General features: G+C 48.7%; 1 protein-coding gene across 4 annotated transcripts in view; it reads right to left on the minus strand.

Moving 5' to 3' along the window:
* Positions 1-12,797: 12,797 nt before the first annotated feature.
* BCL11A (BCL11 transcription factor A) overlaps positions 12,798-16,610 on the minus strand; it is a 73,676-nt gene continuing 69,863 nt past the window's right edge. For 3 of the 4 annotated variants that reach the window (XM_074909682.1, XM_074909590.1, XM_074909503.1), the window contains exon 4: positions 12,798-13,328. In XM_074909682.1, the coding sequence (XP_074765783.1) occupies positions 13,227-13,328 (102 nt within the window). In that variant the 3' untranslated portion in view covers positions 12,798-13,226. The remainder of the gene's footprint in view (positions 13,329-16,610) is intronic. The other variant, XM_074909408.1, reaches the window with a different exon arrangement.

A 16,610-nucleotide genomic window follows, 5' to 3' on the forward strand; every position in this document is an offset into this window, starting at 1 on the left:
TGATTTTTCTGATAAATCATCCAGTTGTGTGTTGTAGGGATGCAACCCATTGAGCACATCAGAGAACAGCATACGTGAACCACCGGTGGAACTGGGACCTGTGATCTGTTCTGAACTTGCCAGGAGTCCCGTGGCACAGTACTGTGTGCCACACATCACCAACCTGCCTCTTGTGTAACCACTGGGTTTCAACAGTGCAAGATTTTGGTGGAAGGTCACCAATAAGCTCTCATCGCTCACCTCTTATTGAAAGACATCTACCTTCAGTTAAAGGAAAGGGGACACCCTGCATGGTTTTAGGAGGGCTTTTCTTTGTCCTTCCCTCTCTTGGCTCACGGTTTTCTCCCCATGCCTATCCCCAGTCCACAGACCCAGCATGTAATTATGTATTAACTAAATATCCTCTCTTCTTCTGAAAAAAAGAAAATACACAATGTACATATGGTTTAGTCAGAGCTTAAAGAGATTTAGGGTCCAGGATGCTGAAATTATTAATCTACAGCATTTCAAGAAAGGAATTTATAGGAGGCATTTGCTAAACTAAAACTCCCTGGCCTTTTAGCAACCCTGGAAAAAGAAGAAAAAAAAAAAAAGAGCAGAACAAAACACTGTGCTGAGGAAAAGTTAATTTTTTCCATCAGACTCTTGTGTGTGCCAAATTATCCCTTAACATAAAGCCTCCTGCACTTTTATTTAAACAAAGTGTAGTGAGGGATCAGCTCACCATGCTCAGCCCTCCACTGCTCTCTTCCCTGGATTTGGCAGGGGGCTGGTTTCCACGAGGCCGATGGTTAACTACCGTGGGCTGGGCATCCACAAGGCAGGGCCAAAATACCCCAGTAATTAACTATAGGTTAATCATATTTACTGCAGCTCTGTTGTTCCAAGATTCTCAAGACAAAGGCTAAATTCATGAAAACTTGGAAAAAAAAAACCCAGATCTTCAGAGCTGATTTATTGGTAATGCAATTAGGATGAGGGAGAGAATCTAATTACCAAGTACTCTCACTTCTCCCCCTCAGCTGATTTAAAGAGGAAGCTCTTGGTGTAATAACTACTTTCTGGTTTACTTTACTTCTTAGCATGGCAGTTGTTTAAACAGCTTCAGTGTTTTCTCAGCTGCATTTTTATGTCAATAGTAAGAATGGGATGAAATGTTTCGGATGTGTCAAAGGAGGGGGAAAAAAGTAAAAAAAAAGTGATTGAGGCACCAACGTTAAAAAAAACCACCCCCAAACTATTTCAGAGGAGCTAAAAATGCACCTGAGGCTGCAATGTGATTGAGGAGAGGCCAGAAGAACAGGTCATGCATGTGGCTGTCCCTCCAGTTCCCAGAAGTGCACGTAGGAAAGTGCTGATGGAGTGCCAGGACGGTTTGCCCTCAGGTCTATCCCATGCAGATACATAATTACGATGGGAACCGGTGGCACAAACCCTTGCATTTAGGCTGGCTCAGTGATATGAGATCTTTAATCTGCAGCAGACAGAGTACCAGGAGGCGCAGACAGGGGTGGCTCTGGGTGGACAGTCGCCAGGCTGTAAGCCCTGCATCGACAGAGCTGGAGCTGCAGGGATTGATGCACTTTAATAACACTAACATGGATACAAAGCATCTCTCGCATGCAAGTGGCTGCTCAGCTACAGACCCTCATGGCCACCCCAAAATCCTGCTACGAGGACTTCGAGCAGCACAACTGCCATCCCTTGCAAAACCTCTCGCAATTCGAAGTGGTACAGTGTGTGCATCTTTAATTACTGATTACTATTTATCTCTCCACAAGTCTTGGTGCTCCAAGTCCTGACAGATGTGTGTTACAAAGTCACGTGGCAGCTTCACCGCTCTCATTCTGTTATTTTTATTATTCCAAATATGGCAATATCCACCTAAGCATGAGTTGATACCCATCATTAATGCACCCCATGAGGAGGGAAGAAATAGGGATGTGCTGGCAGCCCCCAGTCAGGAGCAAAGACCTATTTGGAGGTGAGGAGGAATCTCAGGGGTCTGGTGGGGAAAAGGGGAGGAAAGATGCTGAACAGAGGTACAGGGTGGGATGCAGGCGGTTGCTAAATGTGCATCTTCAGCAGCCTGACTCCTTCCTTGCTCATCTGCTGGGCAAAGGCAGAGGCAGAATGGGAGATCCTGACACTGCTTGCAGGGAAACAAAAAGGAGAAAAAAAAAACAACCCACAAAGATGCAAGAAGACACCTTAAAAGCATTCCTACAGCCCTTTGCCAATCCACCTAAATCCTGACCTGGAAGGAAACACCCCACCTTGTCCCAGGCTGCAGTGAGTCATGTCGAAACCTGCCGAGCAGAGCAGGGAGAAGGGCCACAGCTGCAGGGGCTCCTGGGGCAGAGAACAGCAGTTTCTGGATGGGGACATTGGCAAAGATCATCCCCTTCCTGGCTGCACCTCCCTGTCTGGGGAGGGTTTGCCTTTACCTTCTCACTGCAGTGTAAGAAACAACATTAAAATTAAAAAATATATATATATATCCCATAGCATCAAGTGCTTCCAGGAGTCCCACCGATTTTTGAAGCTGCTCTCTGCTTTTTCTCCCTCCTTAAATCTACCCTAGTGCAACTCAGGGGAGGGGCTCAGTCTCTTCCTTTACAGAAGAGGAATATAGGTACACATGAAAGCAAAACTGAGATGGCCTTGGTCTGCCAGCAGCTCTGCTGCTCCAGCCCTGGCACCAGGGATTGTCAGAGCAGGTGGAAAAAAAAAAAAATGAGACCTTGCCTCATCCTCATGGTAAGATGTAAGGGAGGTGCAAGAAGCAGCATCAGGTCCCAAGCAGGACCCCCACCGTGCTCTTCTAAAAACACACATGCCCAGAACATCCTTGCTGAGGCTGGACGTGCCCTAGGGAGCCTGCACCCACCCAGCCCACTGCGGTCAATATACAGCTGGGAGGGAGCACCCGTAACCCGGTATGAGCCAGCTGCTTGTGCTGCTTGCAAATCAATAATTGACTATTTCTCAACTTATTATCCCCAACCACTTCAAGCAAGTACACTCCAGCTTCATCCATCCCCATGGCAGCTCTCAAGGAACTGCTGTCAAGCCAGACCAGAACCCATTTCTGGAGTGATGGTGAACCAGATATTGGGCATCACTCTGTCCTGAAGCAAACCCTCCCTGCAGCCTTTCCACAGCATCCCCCATGATGGACCAGCCCAGCTCCTGGGAGAGGGCAGCTCTTTGCTGGTACTAATCCTGGGACCTTTCTCAGGTTCAGTGGTGCAAACATCAGCGTCCAAGGGGTCTGAGAGAGACACAGATACATCACCTGCTCCCAAAAGTTGAAGACTTCCTGGGGTTAAAGATGGAAGCTGGATTTAGGGCTTCACATTCCCAACTGCTGAAACCCAGGTACAAAGGGAGGCTGAGTTTTCTGATTTTTGGAGGGATTTTATTTTTAGGGATTTTTTTTTTTTTTAAGCAAGATGCTGTGTGATGATTCAACACTGTTTCCAAACACTGCTAGAGCCACGCACGGGCACAGACCCGTGTTTAATCTCCCAGGGAGCTTTTACAATCACTTTCATAACTGTCTCACTGTCGGGGTTTTGCTTTCCGATGCATCACCCCTTATCTCAGCCCAGCTGCAGGAGAGCGAATCTGGGGTGGGATGCAGAAATACGTTTGTTACTTTCTATGCCGAAATTGCAAACCACGAGGAAGAACATCCTTCCTCATTTCACAGCTAAAAAGCTACGAAACCACAACTGCCTTCCCAGAGGCGATAGCGGCCGGCCACGGAGAAGTGGGAGCAGGAGGATATCCCCTGTGCAGATGTTCACCCCTACCACCCGCACCGTGGTCTCGCAGAGAGAAGCTGGGGGACCTGATAAAGCATCTGGGTCGGAAGGATTTATGAGGCTCCTATTCCTAAACCGAGGGGAGGGGGGAGATTTAGGGGGTGCACGTCGAGCTGGGAAACAGCGTGGAAAATGCCAGCATGCCTGGCCAAGAGATTATCACTGGGGTCAGACTGTGAGCTTTATATCATCCTGATATTTAGCCTCCACCTTCCCACAAAGTTCACTTTGTAAACGATGAGCAAAATTCCCCATCTGTCTCCACAGCCAGGTGATTTTTGGCCACATGTGTACATATGATGCTCCGGGTGCTCCTATGTGGATTCAGGAAGGAGTGAGGGGAAAAACGCTCATAAAATGCCTCTTTTTATAGATACTTGCAGGAGGATTATTGTGGCATGGATTGCCCTATCAGAAGAGGTTGGTTTGGTTGGTTTTTGTTTAATAGGTGTTTAATACTACATGCAACAAGTGATGAGCCCCCCTCAGTGCAGCCCCCTGCCAGGGATCAGCTGAGCGACAGCCCCATAAATACTTCCAGCCTAACTAACCTATGGCCCACACAGCTGCCTAGCCAGTCCACTAACCCTGTTACCTGCTAAATTTATGATTCCTAAACAAGATAAAAGAAGGATAGACTAGATTTATTTTCTTTTTTAAAACAAACCTCAAAGCAAGGAGTCTGTATTTCTAAGGGTTCAGCCAGCCCAGAGCCTGACAGCGGGCATTACCTACCACTATTTTATGGTCTTTGCTGGCTACATGCATCCGTGCAGCTTTAAAAGGGAGCAATATTCCTTGTAAACAGCGGTTTGAAAACAAATAAGTATTCAAATGCTCAAAAAGGGATAAAAAAGGAGGCAGCCTTGGGATGAGAAACAGGTCTTAATGCATGGCTTAGACCTGGTCAGAGCTCAGGCGTTGGGGTCCAGCTGGACACCAGGGTTTTCCTCAACCCATTAGTCCAGTCTTGGGAAATCTCCTTATTCTGTGCCCCAAACTTGATGCAGAGGCTGTGGTGTGGGAACAGAGCCTGACCCCAAAGCTGAGATATGGGACTGGCTCTGGAGCAGGCAGCCTCTGTCCTGTGCTGGTTTTCATCTCCGTAATTGGAGAGATGCTCTACAACTCTGCAAGATAAATAAAACTGTCTAATCCCTGGGTTTCAAATTAACATATTTACCTGGTCTCCCTATTTTTCTCAACCCTTGACCTCATGCATTATATAGGAAAGCTGTACAATGTCCAGCTGAAAAGCAAACTTTCAGGGTAGGGTTTTTGTTTTATTTTCTATGCTTGAAAAGACAGCTGCAGCCTCCCAATGGCTCCTGTACACAGGCAGCTTGAAACAGGCCTTTTGTCTTTAAGGATGTGAATTAGTGGTACCGCATTTTCTTTGCTTTCTCGAATAAGTCTTGACCTTTCAACTCTAAAGCTGGATGAAGAACAGACCAAACACTCAGAGACTCTCTCTGTTTTATCCCCACTGTCCCCACCTCACGTGCCAAGTCCTCCTCCTGGCTCAAGGCTTCAACTTCCAAAAGCTGACAAACAGTGAGGGTGAAGGTAAAAGTGGTGATTACACCATCTTCCCACTTTGGAAGGGCAGGGGGGAGGGAAATAATTTTCAAACACTCCAGGAAGCAAGAAATGACCAAAAAACCCAACCTCGGGAGATATGGTGAAGCCTCAGCTTGCTCCTGGTGTGAATAAGTGTCTCAAACAAAGCACCTGAAAGCCTGATGGTCCCTTCACCAAGCTTTGTTTTCTGTAACCTGTAACCACCAACGCTGCTGGCAGCATCACAGCAGCGCAGGCACCCAAAAAGGAGATGCAACACCAAGGGCAGGGAGCAGGTTGCCCACAAAATCCTTGCAACTCAGATGGGATCCCAACCAAACACTTCTTGACCTGCAGAGTGCCAGTGTCACTACCAAGCTGCCGGCCAGATGCACATGGGGACCCAGGCAACTGCCCCAGAGATTAAACCTTAAAATAAACCCCAGGGCAGGTTCAGACCCCGTTATACCCCCTCAGAAACCCACCACGATGCTGCTGGCTTTAGCCACGGTCTCCCCACACAAATGCAGTGTGAACACAGTCTCCTGCCCACCACAAGCACCAGCTGCTTCTTCTGACACCCAAACCACCACTCACCACCATCAACTCTGCCTTTAGCAGCTTCTTCGAGGCCCAACTTACTTGCTGCTTTTTTTTTTTTAAGTACACAGCACAAAAAACCACACACAGGCCAACTTCAGAGATATTCCCACTAGAAAAATTAAATACTCATAATGCTTTTTTAAAGTGAATTGGGCCCCTTAATTTGCATCTTATAATAAGGATGTTATCGTACTGGTTTATGGCTCAGCTCTTTAGTTTCTGTCTCTCAGGGGCTAGATTTCCCCTCATGAGTTCAATAGATGTCTGTGAACTAATGTAATTTTTTAAAAGGCTTTTCTTCTGTATTAACATTACAACCTTTACGAGGTAAAGGTTTTACTTGCCGAAGTGCAGGGCATATTGGCATTCGAGAGCCAGGCACCACACTTGCCAGCAGGGCTGTGGAGGATGCTGCAACCTGGGGTTAATCCTGGGCAGCAGGCAGAAACCTTCCTCACCTCCTCACACCAAGCCGAGCTCTCCAGTGTGCTCCATCTCTTACATTTAGCTTAATTATAAAACATTGTCACTCGAATATTAAAATAATGTTTAATACACAGAAGGGAATACACCAGTCCAGAAAAATGCATAATTTCCCCATGCCTACCCTGCTAGTCACATGCATTGAGCTCTTCTTCCCCAGCTCCCCCCCACCTCCTTCCTTCTGACTGCCTCTTACAGCGATGCTGGGAATGCTCTTCCAAAAGTCTTTAAAAAGCATTTAAAAGCAAAGGAGGCTTTCCCCATCTCCACACTTTCCAGGGATGCCCATCCTCTGACCCCCTCACCCTTGTGAAGCAGAGCAGGGCTGGGGTAGGATGTGTCCTCCCATACCCTTCCAGCTCTGCATCTGTACGGCAGCACCAGGGTCTCCGGGAGAGGAAAACAGCAACAACTTGACTAAATCCCAGAGGACGTTTTTAAACTTGCCCGAATTAGGGCCCAGGGGCGGATGCTTGGTGTTTCAAAACAGCCAGTCTCCGAGGTGCTCAAACACGCCGCAGGTAGGAGCGATGTCAAAAATACCAGTCCCTGCTTTAATATACTCCGGGATCATTCATCACCTCCACACCTTATTTTATATTGCTAGGTTCTACTTTAAATAAGCTCCTCCCCCCCCTCCCCTTTTAATCACTACAGCTGCAGAAGTTGCTATCTTTTCAGCAGGGGAGGGAGGAAAAGGGGGTGGGGAAGAAAGAAAAACAGTTAAAAGGTTGATTTTAGGCAGCAAAAAGCCAACAGGAGCAGCCAGGTGCAAAGCAGCTCCCAAAGAGATGTTGCTCCCTGATGCGTCCAAATGGAAGAGCTGAACCCCAGGGGAGCATGCAAGGGAGGTGGCAGGAAAAGGACGGTTGGGAGTAGAACAAAAAGAAATTAAGTTTTATCTACAGTGGAATTAGGGGTGCAGGGGTGTTTGGGCAGGCAAAGCTCACACTGCCCACCAACAGGGGCTTTTCTGGAGATGAGCTGTGGGACGAGGGCTGCCAGAGGACAACCTTGGCTTGTGAGGAAGGGGGACTGAAGTGTCACGGCCACCCAGATCTGCTTGCCGATGCAGTGCTGTAAGAGGAGGTCAGGGAAAGGACAGACACTCACATAAAGGGGAAAAAAACCCCCACGTTTATTTAGGGCTCCATCCTCTACTCCCTCCCTGCCCAAAGTGTCCCAGGTTTGCAAGGGCACATCTACAGCTATTTAAAAAGTGATCTGGCACCCCCGTAGGCACTAGGAATTCTGCTACAGATGCTCAAGAAGCAAGTCGACAGCCCCATTTTCTGCTGCCTGCAGGCATGCTTCACAGGAGGCCCTTGGCCACCAACACCTTCACCCAACCTCTTGCTTGGACAGGATGCAGACCCTGAGAAACCTGGCTGAAAGGGTTAAGCGGCCTGTGGATGGTCTGCCTGTGCACTTACCACCTGGAGCAGCTTTGCTCACAACTGGGAAGCATTAAAGGTTTAGCATGAGCTGGTGCAGGTGGTACAGCTTTGGGCTGCAGGCTCTTTGATGGATTGGTCTGGACAAGCTCTGGAGATCTTCTGCCAGCCCATAGGGATGACCCAGCAAGAGGCCACCTCTTGCTAAGGGGACCTCATCACCAGGGCCAGCCTCTCATCAGCTCCCTGGGGTGGGGCAGGGGTCTTATTGCTCCATCTAGACCTCATTGAGGAAAATCTCATCTTGCCTGGGCATTTGAAGAGGTTTAAGCTTAGCAACAACCATACTGGGTGAGGAAGGAAGGTCCAAATGTATGGCCTTCTTCATGCCATTTCAATTAAAAAGCTGTAAAAAGTGAAAATAACTGGAAAGGCAGTAGCCCTGTTTTATTAATAGCAAGTATTTATTAGCCTCCTTGATTTACAGTATGTTTCTGAAAGTCATCAGTCCATCACATTCTTCAGCACGGGGGCTGAGTTGTTTTTCTTGGTCAACACAATATGGAATATAGATCTGAATATGAGAAGCCAAATACAACCTTCATTTTGCATGCACATATCCCACCAACGGGAGGCCCGTAAATGAATCCTGTATAGCCCTTAGACACATGCATTTGCAGACATTGGGGGAGAGGTGGGAGCTTCTATACATTGCCACTGGAAACCCAAAGGGGTCACAGAAGTCATCAGGGGAAGAGCCATCAAGGGCTAGAGCAACCTCGGGAAAGCATCACAGCGTGCGCACCCCAGCCACCAAAAAAAAAAAAAAAGGTGAAAAATCCACCTCGTGTGATCGTGCTTCTGGGTTTTGACATCAACAGCTCTGTCCATCCATCCAGCTCACTGCAGTATATGACTCTCATGCAGTACAGACACCTCCACCCACCCGTTATCATCCCTCTTGCCAGATTCTTCCTTCCCCCCACCCCAAGCCTCACCCTGGGGTTGAGCCTGTCCAGCTGTCTGTCCATCACTGCAGCAAGCCAGCACTTGCCCGCTGGAACCGTGGCCGAGCCACCACTTCCCAGGAATCACATCATGCTCATTACAGGAGGCCAGACGAAATTAAATTGGGGCCCACTGGTTCTGCCATCTGAATTTCATCACCGCTAAAGATGCAATAAAAGTAATAGCAACATTGAACAAGCCCCTACCAGATGTGTAACTCTATCCAGTGAGATTAAGGAATAATGGCCATATTTGGGGTTTGGGTTTTTTTGTTGTGTTCCCTCCCGATCTATCTTTCCTTGGGAAGAAGTGATTATTTGGACCCCTGTAGAAGATGAATGTTTAGAGTGTGATTTCTGGGGGGGAAGAGGTTCAGGGGGTGTCAGGATGGAGGAGCAACAAGGTTTTATCAACTCGAAACAGATAAAACATAGAATTGGATGATGATGCCTAATCATGCCTGAAATGGGCAAACTGGGTGGGGGAAGCAGAGAAAAAAAAAAGCAGCAAGTGAGGCACCACTGTCATTCAAGGCAGGGGGGTTCAGCTCACTCCTCAGTAATAATTTAGTGGGATTACATGAAATATCCCACCAGAGCAGGGAGCCCTGGAAAGACAGCTGTGTTTAGCAGGTCCTCCACCTCACCACCAAAAACCTGCAGATAAAGGCTTACCCCTGGAGAGCAGGGGTATCAGCACCAGTATCCAGACAACACACAGCAACAGAAGAAGCGAGATGCAAAAGTACAAGGTCAGCCCCATAGTTAGTAAAATAACCTCCGGCAGCCCAAGAAGGATGGTACTTGCCCAGAATTCACAGTCACTTTGCCACTTGCCACCACCACGATGCTCCTGAACCTGCTGCTGCTGCTGGTCCCAGAGGTAAGACCCAACGTGAAGCTCGGGTTGATATGAAACATGGTGGGGAGGGGTGGGAGTGTTGCTTGAAATCTCATCCACCCTTTTGCAGATCTGTTTTCAGATCACTTCTGGAGCGAGCTTTGTCATCTTGTAAAGGCCCACAGCCCAAATGCAACAGAAATCCAAAATATATATTATTTTAAAAGCAAAATTTAAGTTATTCACAGAAGACTTGACCTTTGCTGCATTTTAGTGTCATGAAAGTGTGCTTAGAAATAAAATACAGCACAGTCAAATTGCCTTCCAGTTTGAAAGCAGCTTTTTAAATCCCAAAAGAAAAAAAATCAAAGCTAAGCTAGCTAATTCCCAGGTATCTTGTTCATCTCAGCACTATGGACCAAGAGAGTTTTTCTTTTGTTTATTTCAAACTCCAAAACGTTAGGACCTTTGTTTCTTTATAAAGACCAAATGTACTTTATTTTTTAACTCTGATTTTCAGACTGACACATTGGGAATATGCTAAAACACAAAATCCCTAGGAATATTGCCCCTCTTGCACAGAAAACAGAGCAAGGTCTAGCTTTGAGATTTCCAGCTCTCCCCTCACAGGAAACCCTTGACTCCTGTTAATTGGCAGAAACTCATTAAGCCACTGTAACGTGATGACTGGCGATCCTCCACACACCCAGATACAGCAAAGGGCTTTGCAGCAGCCAAGTCCTGGCCAGACAAAAAAGGATCGTAACAATACCCCTAATTAAAGCACACAGCAGCCCAGGTCACACAAGGTGCTGGAAACCCTTGTAGCTCCACCAAAACCTCACACTGGGGCTGCCCTGACACTTTGCAAGAGCTACAGCAGAGCCTGTGAGCAGGATCAGGTCCTGCAGCAGGGGAGAGGAGCCCCTGGCACACCCATGACATGTATTTGTAACTTTAAGGCAACACAAATTCTGCAGATGTTTTTAAGTCTTAAGAGTTGGGGGGAGGGGGGTGTATTAATACCTGTATTAAAAGATATACATTTAAAGGACTATTTCACTTTACCTTCATGACTTCAGGGAAGGACAGGTATAACTTTTCCCCTCTGTGCTTGGCAGAATGCATTTAGCTGTCACAGTTCAGTTGTTTTCTGCTTTTCCTGGGAAAAACACCTGCCTTGCACTGTCTGCTGGAGGAGAGATGGGCCACAGCTGGAGAAAGCAGAGCACGTTGCACTTCTTCCACCAAGCAGAGCATCAAAAGTACAAGGAGCTGCCTTAAAAGCCATCTATGCACTAAGCTTTGCCTGCACTCAGACAAAGTAAGGATAAAGACACCCTCAAGAGTGGCCAGCACACAGAAAAACCCTTAAAAAGCAGCTTCCCAGTTGCCCTGTATTATAAGCTAGACCTGCTGTAGATATGTACCAGGTGATTCCTGGTTTGCAATTTGGAGGAGAGAGCAGAGCAACACCCTCTGCAATGAACAATTCCATCAGCCCTCATCTGCTGCAGCTGCCTGGTGCAGAGATACCCCAGGGCAGGAGCTGGGGTGCCAGCAGCTAATAGGATCTGCGACTCCGTAGTGATGGGTTTGCACCCAGCAGGATGCTCATTGCAACAGGATTCACCCTTCCAAGGCTCAAAAAACCCTTATAAGCAGACACAGAGGTGTTAGCACTGGCTGAGAGAGGAAGAACCTTTAAAAATGTCTCCTCGTAATAAAAAAAAAAAATTAGGGTGTGTGCAGACTTCTGGGTAATTGGAACTCAAAAGACCAAATTGCCTGAAAAGAAGCAGCAGTAGCTCCCTTTGGGTCAACCCATGCTTATATAGTGAGTGCCCCTGGGCTCCCGACTTGACTCTACAGCTGTATGCAGAGGTGCTTCTGCCCCCCGCCCCGGCCTCTCACTGAGCTTTAAGGTACAAAAGTGTCTGTGCTTGTGCTACGCCCTGGCCCCCATGAGAACTACAGCCTGGGTTTGTCAAATACGAAAGACCAACTACCACCCACCAAAAAGGCAACATGATCCTCCTCTGTGGCTGTTTTGCTGGGAGAGAGTCACCCCAGCCAGGTGTCTCACTCAGGTTTTAAGAAAGGAGATGAATAAACCCAGAAGTGAGATTGAAACTAATGCATGAAGCAAGGAAAACGAGCTGGCCCCTGCCCACAGCTCGACTCCATCCCACTGCGCTCAGCAGTGGGTGTCCTGGCAGCCTGACACGGCCGGCCAGCAACTCCACTCGCTACCCAGCTGGTTTCTTTCACCAAATAAGGTCCATTCCCGCTCGCCGGCACAGGCATGAGTAGCTACAGCCTATAAATCCCATCGGAGACAGCACACAAGCACGCACTTAACCCATCTTCTCTTCAGCAAAGCGCTTGCGCCCCAAACCAGCAAACTCCTGGGGTGGGTGCGCAACTCTGAGCAAGGGACAAGTGTCACCAGCAAGGGGAAAAGTTGCGCAAGAGCTGGAGCGCTCGGTGGGACACACCGGGATGCCAACCTGATCGTCACTCCCCCCCATACCCCGGCTCAGGGCAGGGCTCTGCATCCCCTGGTACTGACAGTACTTCCATAGCAAGACCCCCACTCCTCCTGAAACCGGCCGGCTGGCCTCGCTTCTCCTCGGGTGGACAGAAGGGACATTACGGATCCCACTGGCCCCAAAAGTCCATAGTTTAACAGCAGAATTGTAATACAACAGCTGGCGTTCCTCAAGAGGAGGTGGGTGATGGAGGAGAGCTGGGAGACCCTCCCCACTTTGGCATCACTGAACACCAGCGGGGGTTCGCCACGACTGGGGGTGCCGCGGTCGTAAGCCCAACGTAAGCCTGGTCTAACTCTGCAGGACACATTGCCCAGCGGGGCCCTGCAGCCCCTTGCACAGACACCAGCCCCGGCTTTCTCTTTGTAAACTCAGCACTTGGTTTTCTGCAGCCAATATGGTAACACAAAATCATATCAGCCGCCTGGCCCTTGTTAGCATTAAAAATTAAAGACAGAGCAAACAAAACCTAAAGCTCCAACATTTATTATGGCAATTTCCCACCCACCCACAGACCTACACTGTGTTTTGTTTTATTTTTAATTCATCACATCAGATGCACCTTCCAAGAAATGGCACGTCCTGGAGATAACCAACAGGCCAGGTTGTCCACGAGAGCAAGACAGTCTTTTTTTTCGTGGGGAAAGGAGCCAGTCGAAGCCATTGATAAGCCCTTGACCTTAGTGGGTGGGTTTGCTTTTTCCGTTGTTGGGGTTTTTTTTGTTTTTAGAAAATAAAAAAAGAAATGATCAAACAAACAAACAAAAAAACCCCCAACCCCAAAGAAGTGTTGTACTCTATTACAAAATATAAATACGATAGTCTTGCAGGCAGGAGGAGCCCGGGGAGCGCTGCCTTCGGCGGGTGACTTCTCAGGCTCTCCCAGGGACGCGGTGAGCCAGCAGGACAGAGGCCACCTCCGGACACCGAGACGCCGCCAGCCGCTCACCCCAGCTTCACCTCCTTTCAGAATTTAAGTGCTCTTGAACTTCCATCCGAAAACTGCCAGACGTCCGGGGCTCCCTGGGCACTGCGCCAGCTGGGGGGGTACGCCGAACCTACAGAGAGCATGGGGACAGAGGAGAGAACAGGTGTGACATGGCCCACGGTGCGACTTATTCTCTTATTTTACTTTTTTTTTTTTTTTGTCTCGATTTTTGCTTTAACAACTAGGACACCCAACTGTCGCAAAGGAATATGGCAGGATGGAGCCCTTCCTCCTCTCAGGCCACACTCTCGTGTCCGGCATCACTCGGCACCACGCAGGAACCACTGGGATCATTTAGGATGAAATACCTCTGGGCTCTACTGAGAAACCCGGGCTGTGCCAGGAATTCTGTCTGGGCAAGGACCGAGCCAGCCTGTCTGAACATTCCCTCCTATTCTTTCCCAAAAACTCGGGGGCTTGCCCCAGTGCCTGTGGTGCAGCCGGATGATGAAGACCCTCTTAAAGCCATCAGTACTGTTAACATGCCACAGGGCGGGTGGTTCATGGAGGACTTCCCCCAAGCCATCACACATTGGGTATTGCACAACGTGCTAGTGCACACCACCACGGCAAAACTCAAGCTGCAAAGCCCCAGCCTGTGCCCAGCAAAGTCTGCGGGTGACTCGCCAGACTCCAGCAGCATGGGATGGGGCAGCGGGACAGCAAACGGCCCCGGCTCCACTCACATGGAGAACAGGAACGGCTTGGGGCCCATCACCAAGCACCACGCTACCCCAAACAGCGGGCTAAGGGGCTGCACCGCCAGCAGCGGGTGGTAGCGAGGGCAGCGCGTCATCAGCGTGCCCCTCAAAATCCACCTCCGCATCCCGACCAGGGAGCCGATTTCTATGGAAATTCCTTCATTAATACTTAAGAGAGCGGTTGAAGGGCTATGCGTAAGCTGCCGGCAAAACTAAATAAGCAGTTCCCAGGCCAGATCTTCACCGGGTGCAAACTGGTGTGGCTCCTCCGAAGTCAAGAGCAAATGCCCAGTGTCCCTCCCCCCCGGGGAGGGCTTGTCGCTGCTGCTGTGGGAGCTTGACACGTTTCAGGCTGACGTTAAAAGCTGGCTGAGACTTACAAAGGAGCCAAGAGTACTGCAGCCATCCCGGCCACAAGCTGTACCAGCACAACACCGCTGCAAACTGTACAGCCCGCCAAGGGGCACGAAACCTGGGGAGTCCCCCGTGCCTCCTGCCCCACAGCAGGGAGGGGACCCCACGCCTGGATCCCTGCAGCTAGTCTGAAACCGGCAGCCGAGCATCTGGGCTCGAGGAGCAGCGGCTCTCCAGCCAGTCCAGCAAAGAGCCCTCGGGCAGCATCACTCTCCTAGTCAATACTACGATTTGCCCATGCATCCACCAGAAATGGTTCTCAACCTTTACAGGAGGAAAAAAAAAGAGGGGGAGGGAGCTAAAAGAGCAGCTGGTATCTCTTTTCTTTTTCGTACAAACTCTGCACTCAGATAAACCCCGAAACTGTATCTCATCAGATACGCCAAAGCCTCCTGAATGTCAAGTAAAGACATGGTATCACTTATTCCTGTATTTATCTCAGCCCTTGGAAACATAATAAATATGAAACATCTGTAGTCTAAATTCTGGAAACAGTTTCAGTGCCTTCATTACATTAATCATTCAATTTGGAGGAGATTAAATACTAACAGCAAAGGGGTCTGTGCCATAAAACCGTGTTTCTCCTTGAAAGTTGATGGGGTTTGAGATTTTAACAAGAGAGACACTGTTACTCAAATATCACCCTTATTTACTGAGATGTCTTTTTGCACAGAGAAACAGGGAAGTTTCTACAGACCACGGGTCACACGTACGCAGGGTGCCAACGCGGCTCAAGAGCACACGATGGGGCCTTCGACATCCATGCCCCAACCCAACCAACTTCCATGGGTTTTATTGCACCATTAACTCACTGCCACTGGCAGAAAAACATCACATTAGCAAATTCTGCTTTGGCATTGAGGTGACAGCACGTTGCCATTTGCAAGCTACGCTCTTGCTGGCCAGCTGGTGCTCAGACAACTTCTCCTACAGCAGGAGCTGCTTCTCCTGAAGCTCCTCCAAACCGCCCCAGCCCTGTGTGCACGGTTGCAAGGCGACACCATGCCCGGAGGGCTCATTTAGCTCTCTGAAACCTGTAAAATTTAGCTTTCTGAAACCTGTAAATCAAATGCATCACTGCACAATTTAAAAAAAAAACCAAAAACATAAAAAAATAATTGTTACATGCTTTCCACCTGTTAATCTTGTGGCAGCACATGGAGCCCAGATCTGCCTAGAGATGCCTGTATATATGATTATTTCATATGTATAACACATTATAGAGAAAGGAAGTGGAACGACGACCGCCACAGGATAGACATGGGGTACAGCGCCCGCTCCAAAAGACAGACAGGCTACGCTTGACCCCGGGCAGACCAGCCAACATGAGTCCTCTAGACAACGTCTCAACCGTGTTGCAACCAGCCATAAAAATAGCAAGAGGGAGGAAGGGACTGGGCTCCATGCGGACATTTCATGGCACGGGATCAAAAGTCGTGTCATCAAGGCAGCTGCAAAGCGCTCTGCATACACCGCCACTCCCGGGGACAGTCACTGTGTCCATCCCCATCGCCTCGAGCCCACCATGCTGGGGCCCGACCCTGCCTCCTCTACGCTGTGCCAGGGGGTCCCTCCGGCAGCTCCGGCTCTGGCATGGCATCTGCCCCGGCAACAGGCAGAGGGAAGCACTTTTCCAGATCCCCTGCATGCTCATCCCGCTAGCCTGGACAACGCGACCTTCATTCCTCCTGTCCCGGGATTAAAACGGAGCTTTTGGGGGGGTTTTTTTGGTCTCTCTTAGAAAAGGAATAGATTTTTTTCTTTAAATACATATTTTTGTGTTTTCTGAAATCCCAAACTTCCCCTTCAGAAGGCGCTGTGCAAAATACAGGCAACAAACGATGCCATCACAAGAAGACGACAGAACAATTGGAAGGTTTTACAGAAATCAAAAAAAGGAAAAGAAAAAAAAAGTATTAAATCCATTACACTAGGAACAGCAAGAGACAGTATCACAGCGGTACGTGCTTTAATAAAGTAAAGAGATGCTGCAACATGCAGTATTTTTCAAACTGACAACATATACAGACCCCTAAGGGGGGGATGGGGGGGACCTGAACTGGAGTCTGGATTTTAAAGACAACGCACATAAAACGTTTCATAAACCTGTGATTCCCACCAAAAAAAAAAAAGTAAAAAAAAAAAAAAAAAAAAAAGCCCACGGAAGAAGGGCAGGGAGCTCCCAGCTCCAGCTGGGAGCTTTGGGCATCGGCCACCCCAGAGCCATGGCACGTACC

The sequence above is a fragment of the Athene noctua genome, chromosome 1 (genome assembly GCF_965140245.1).
Source record: "Athene noctua chromosome 1, bAthNoc1.hap1.1, whole genome shotgun sequence".
NCBI classification, from domain to species: Eukaryota; Metazoa; Chordata; class Aves; order Strigiformes; family Strigidae; genus Athene; species Athene noctua.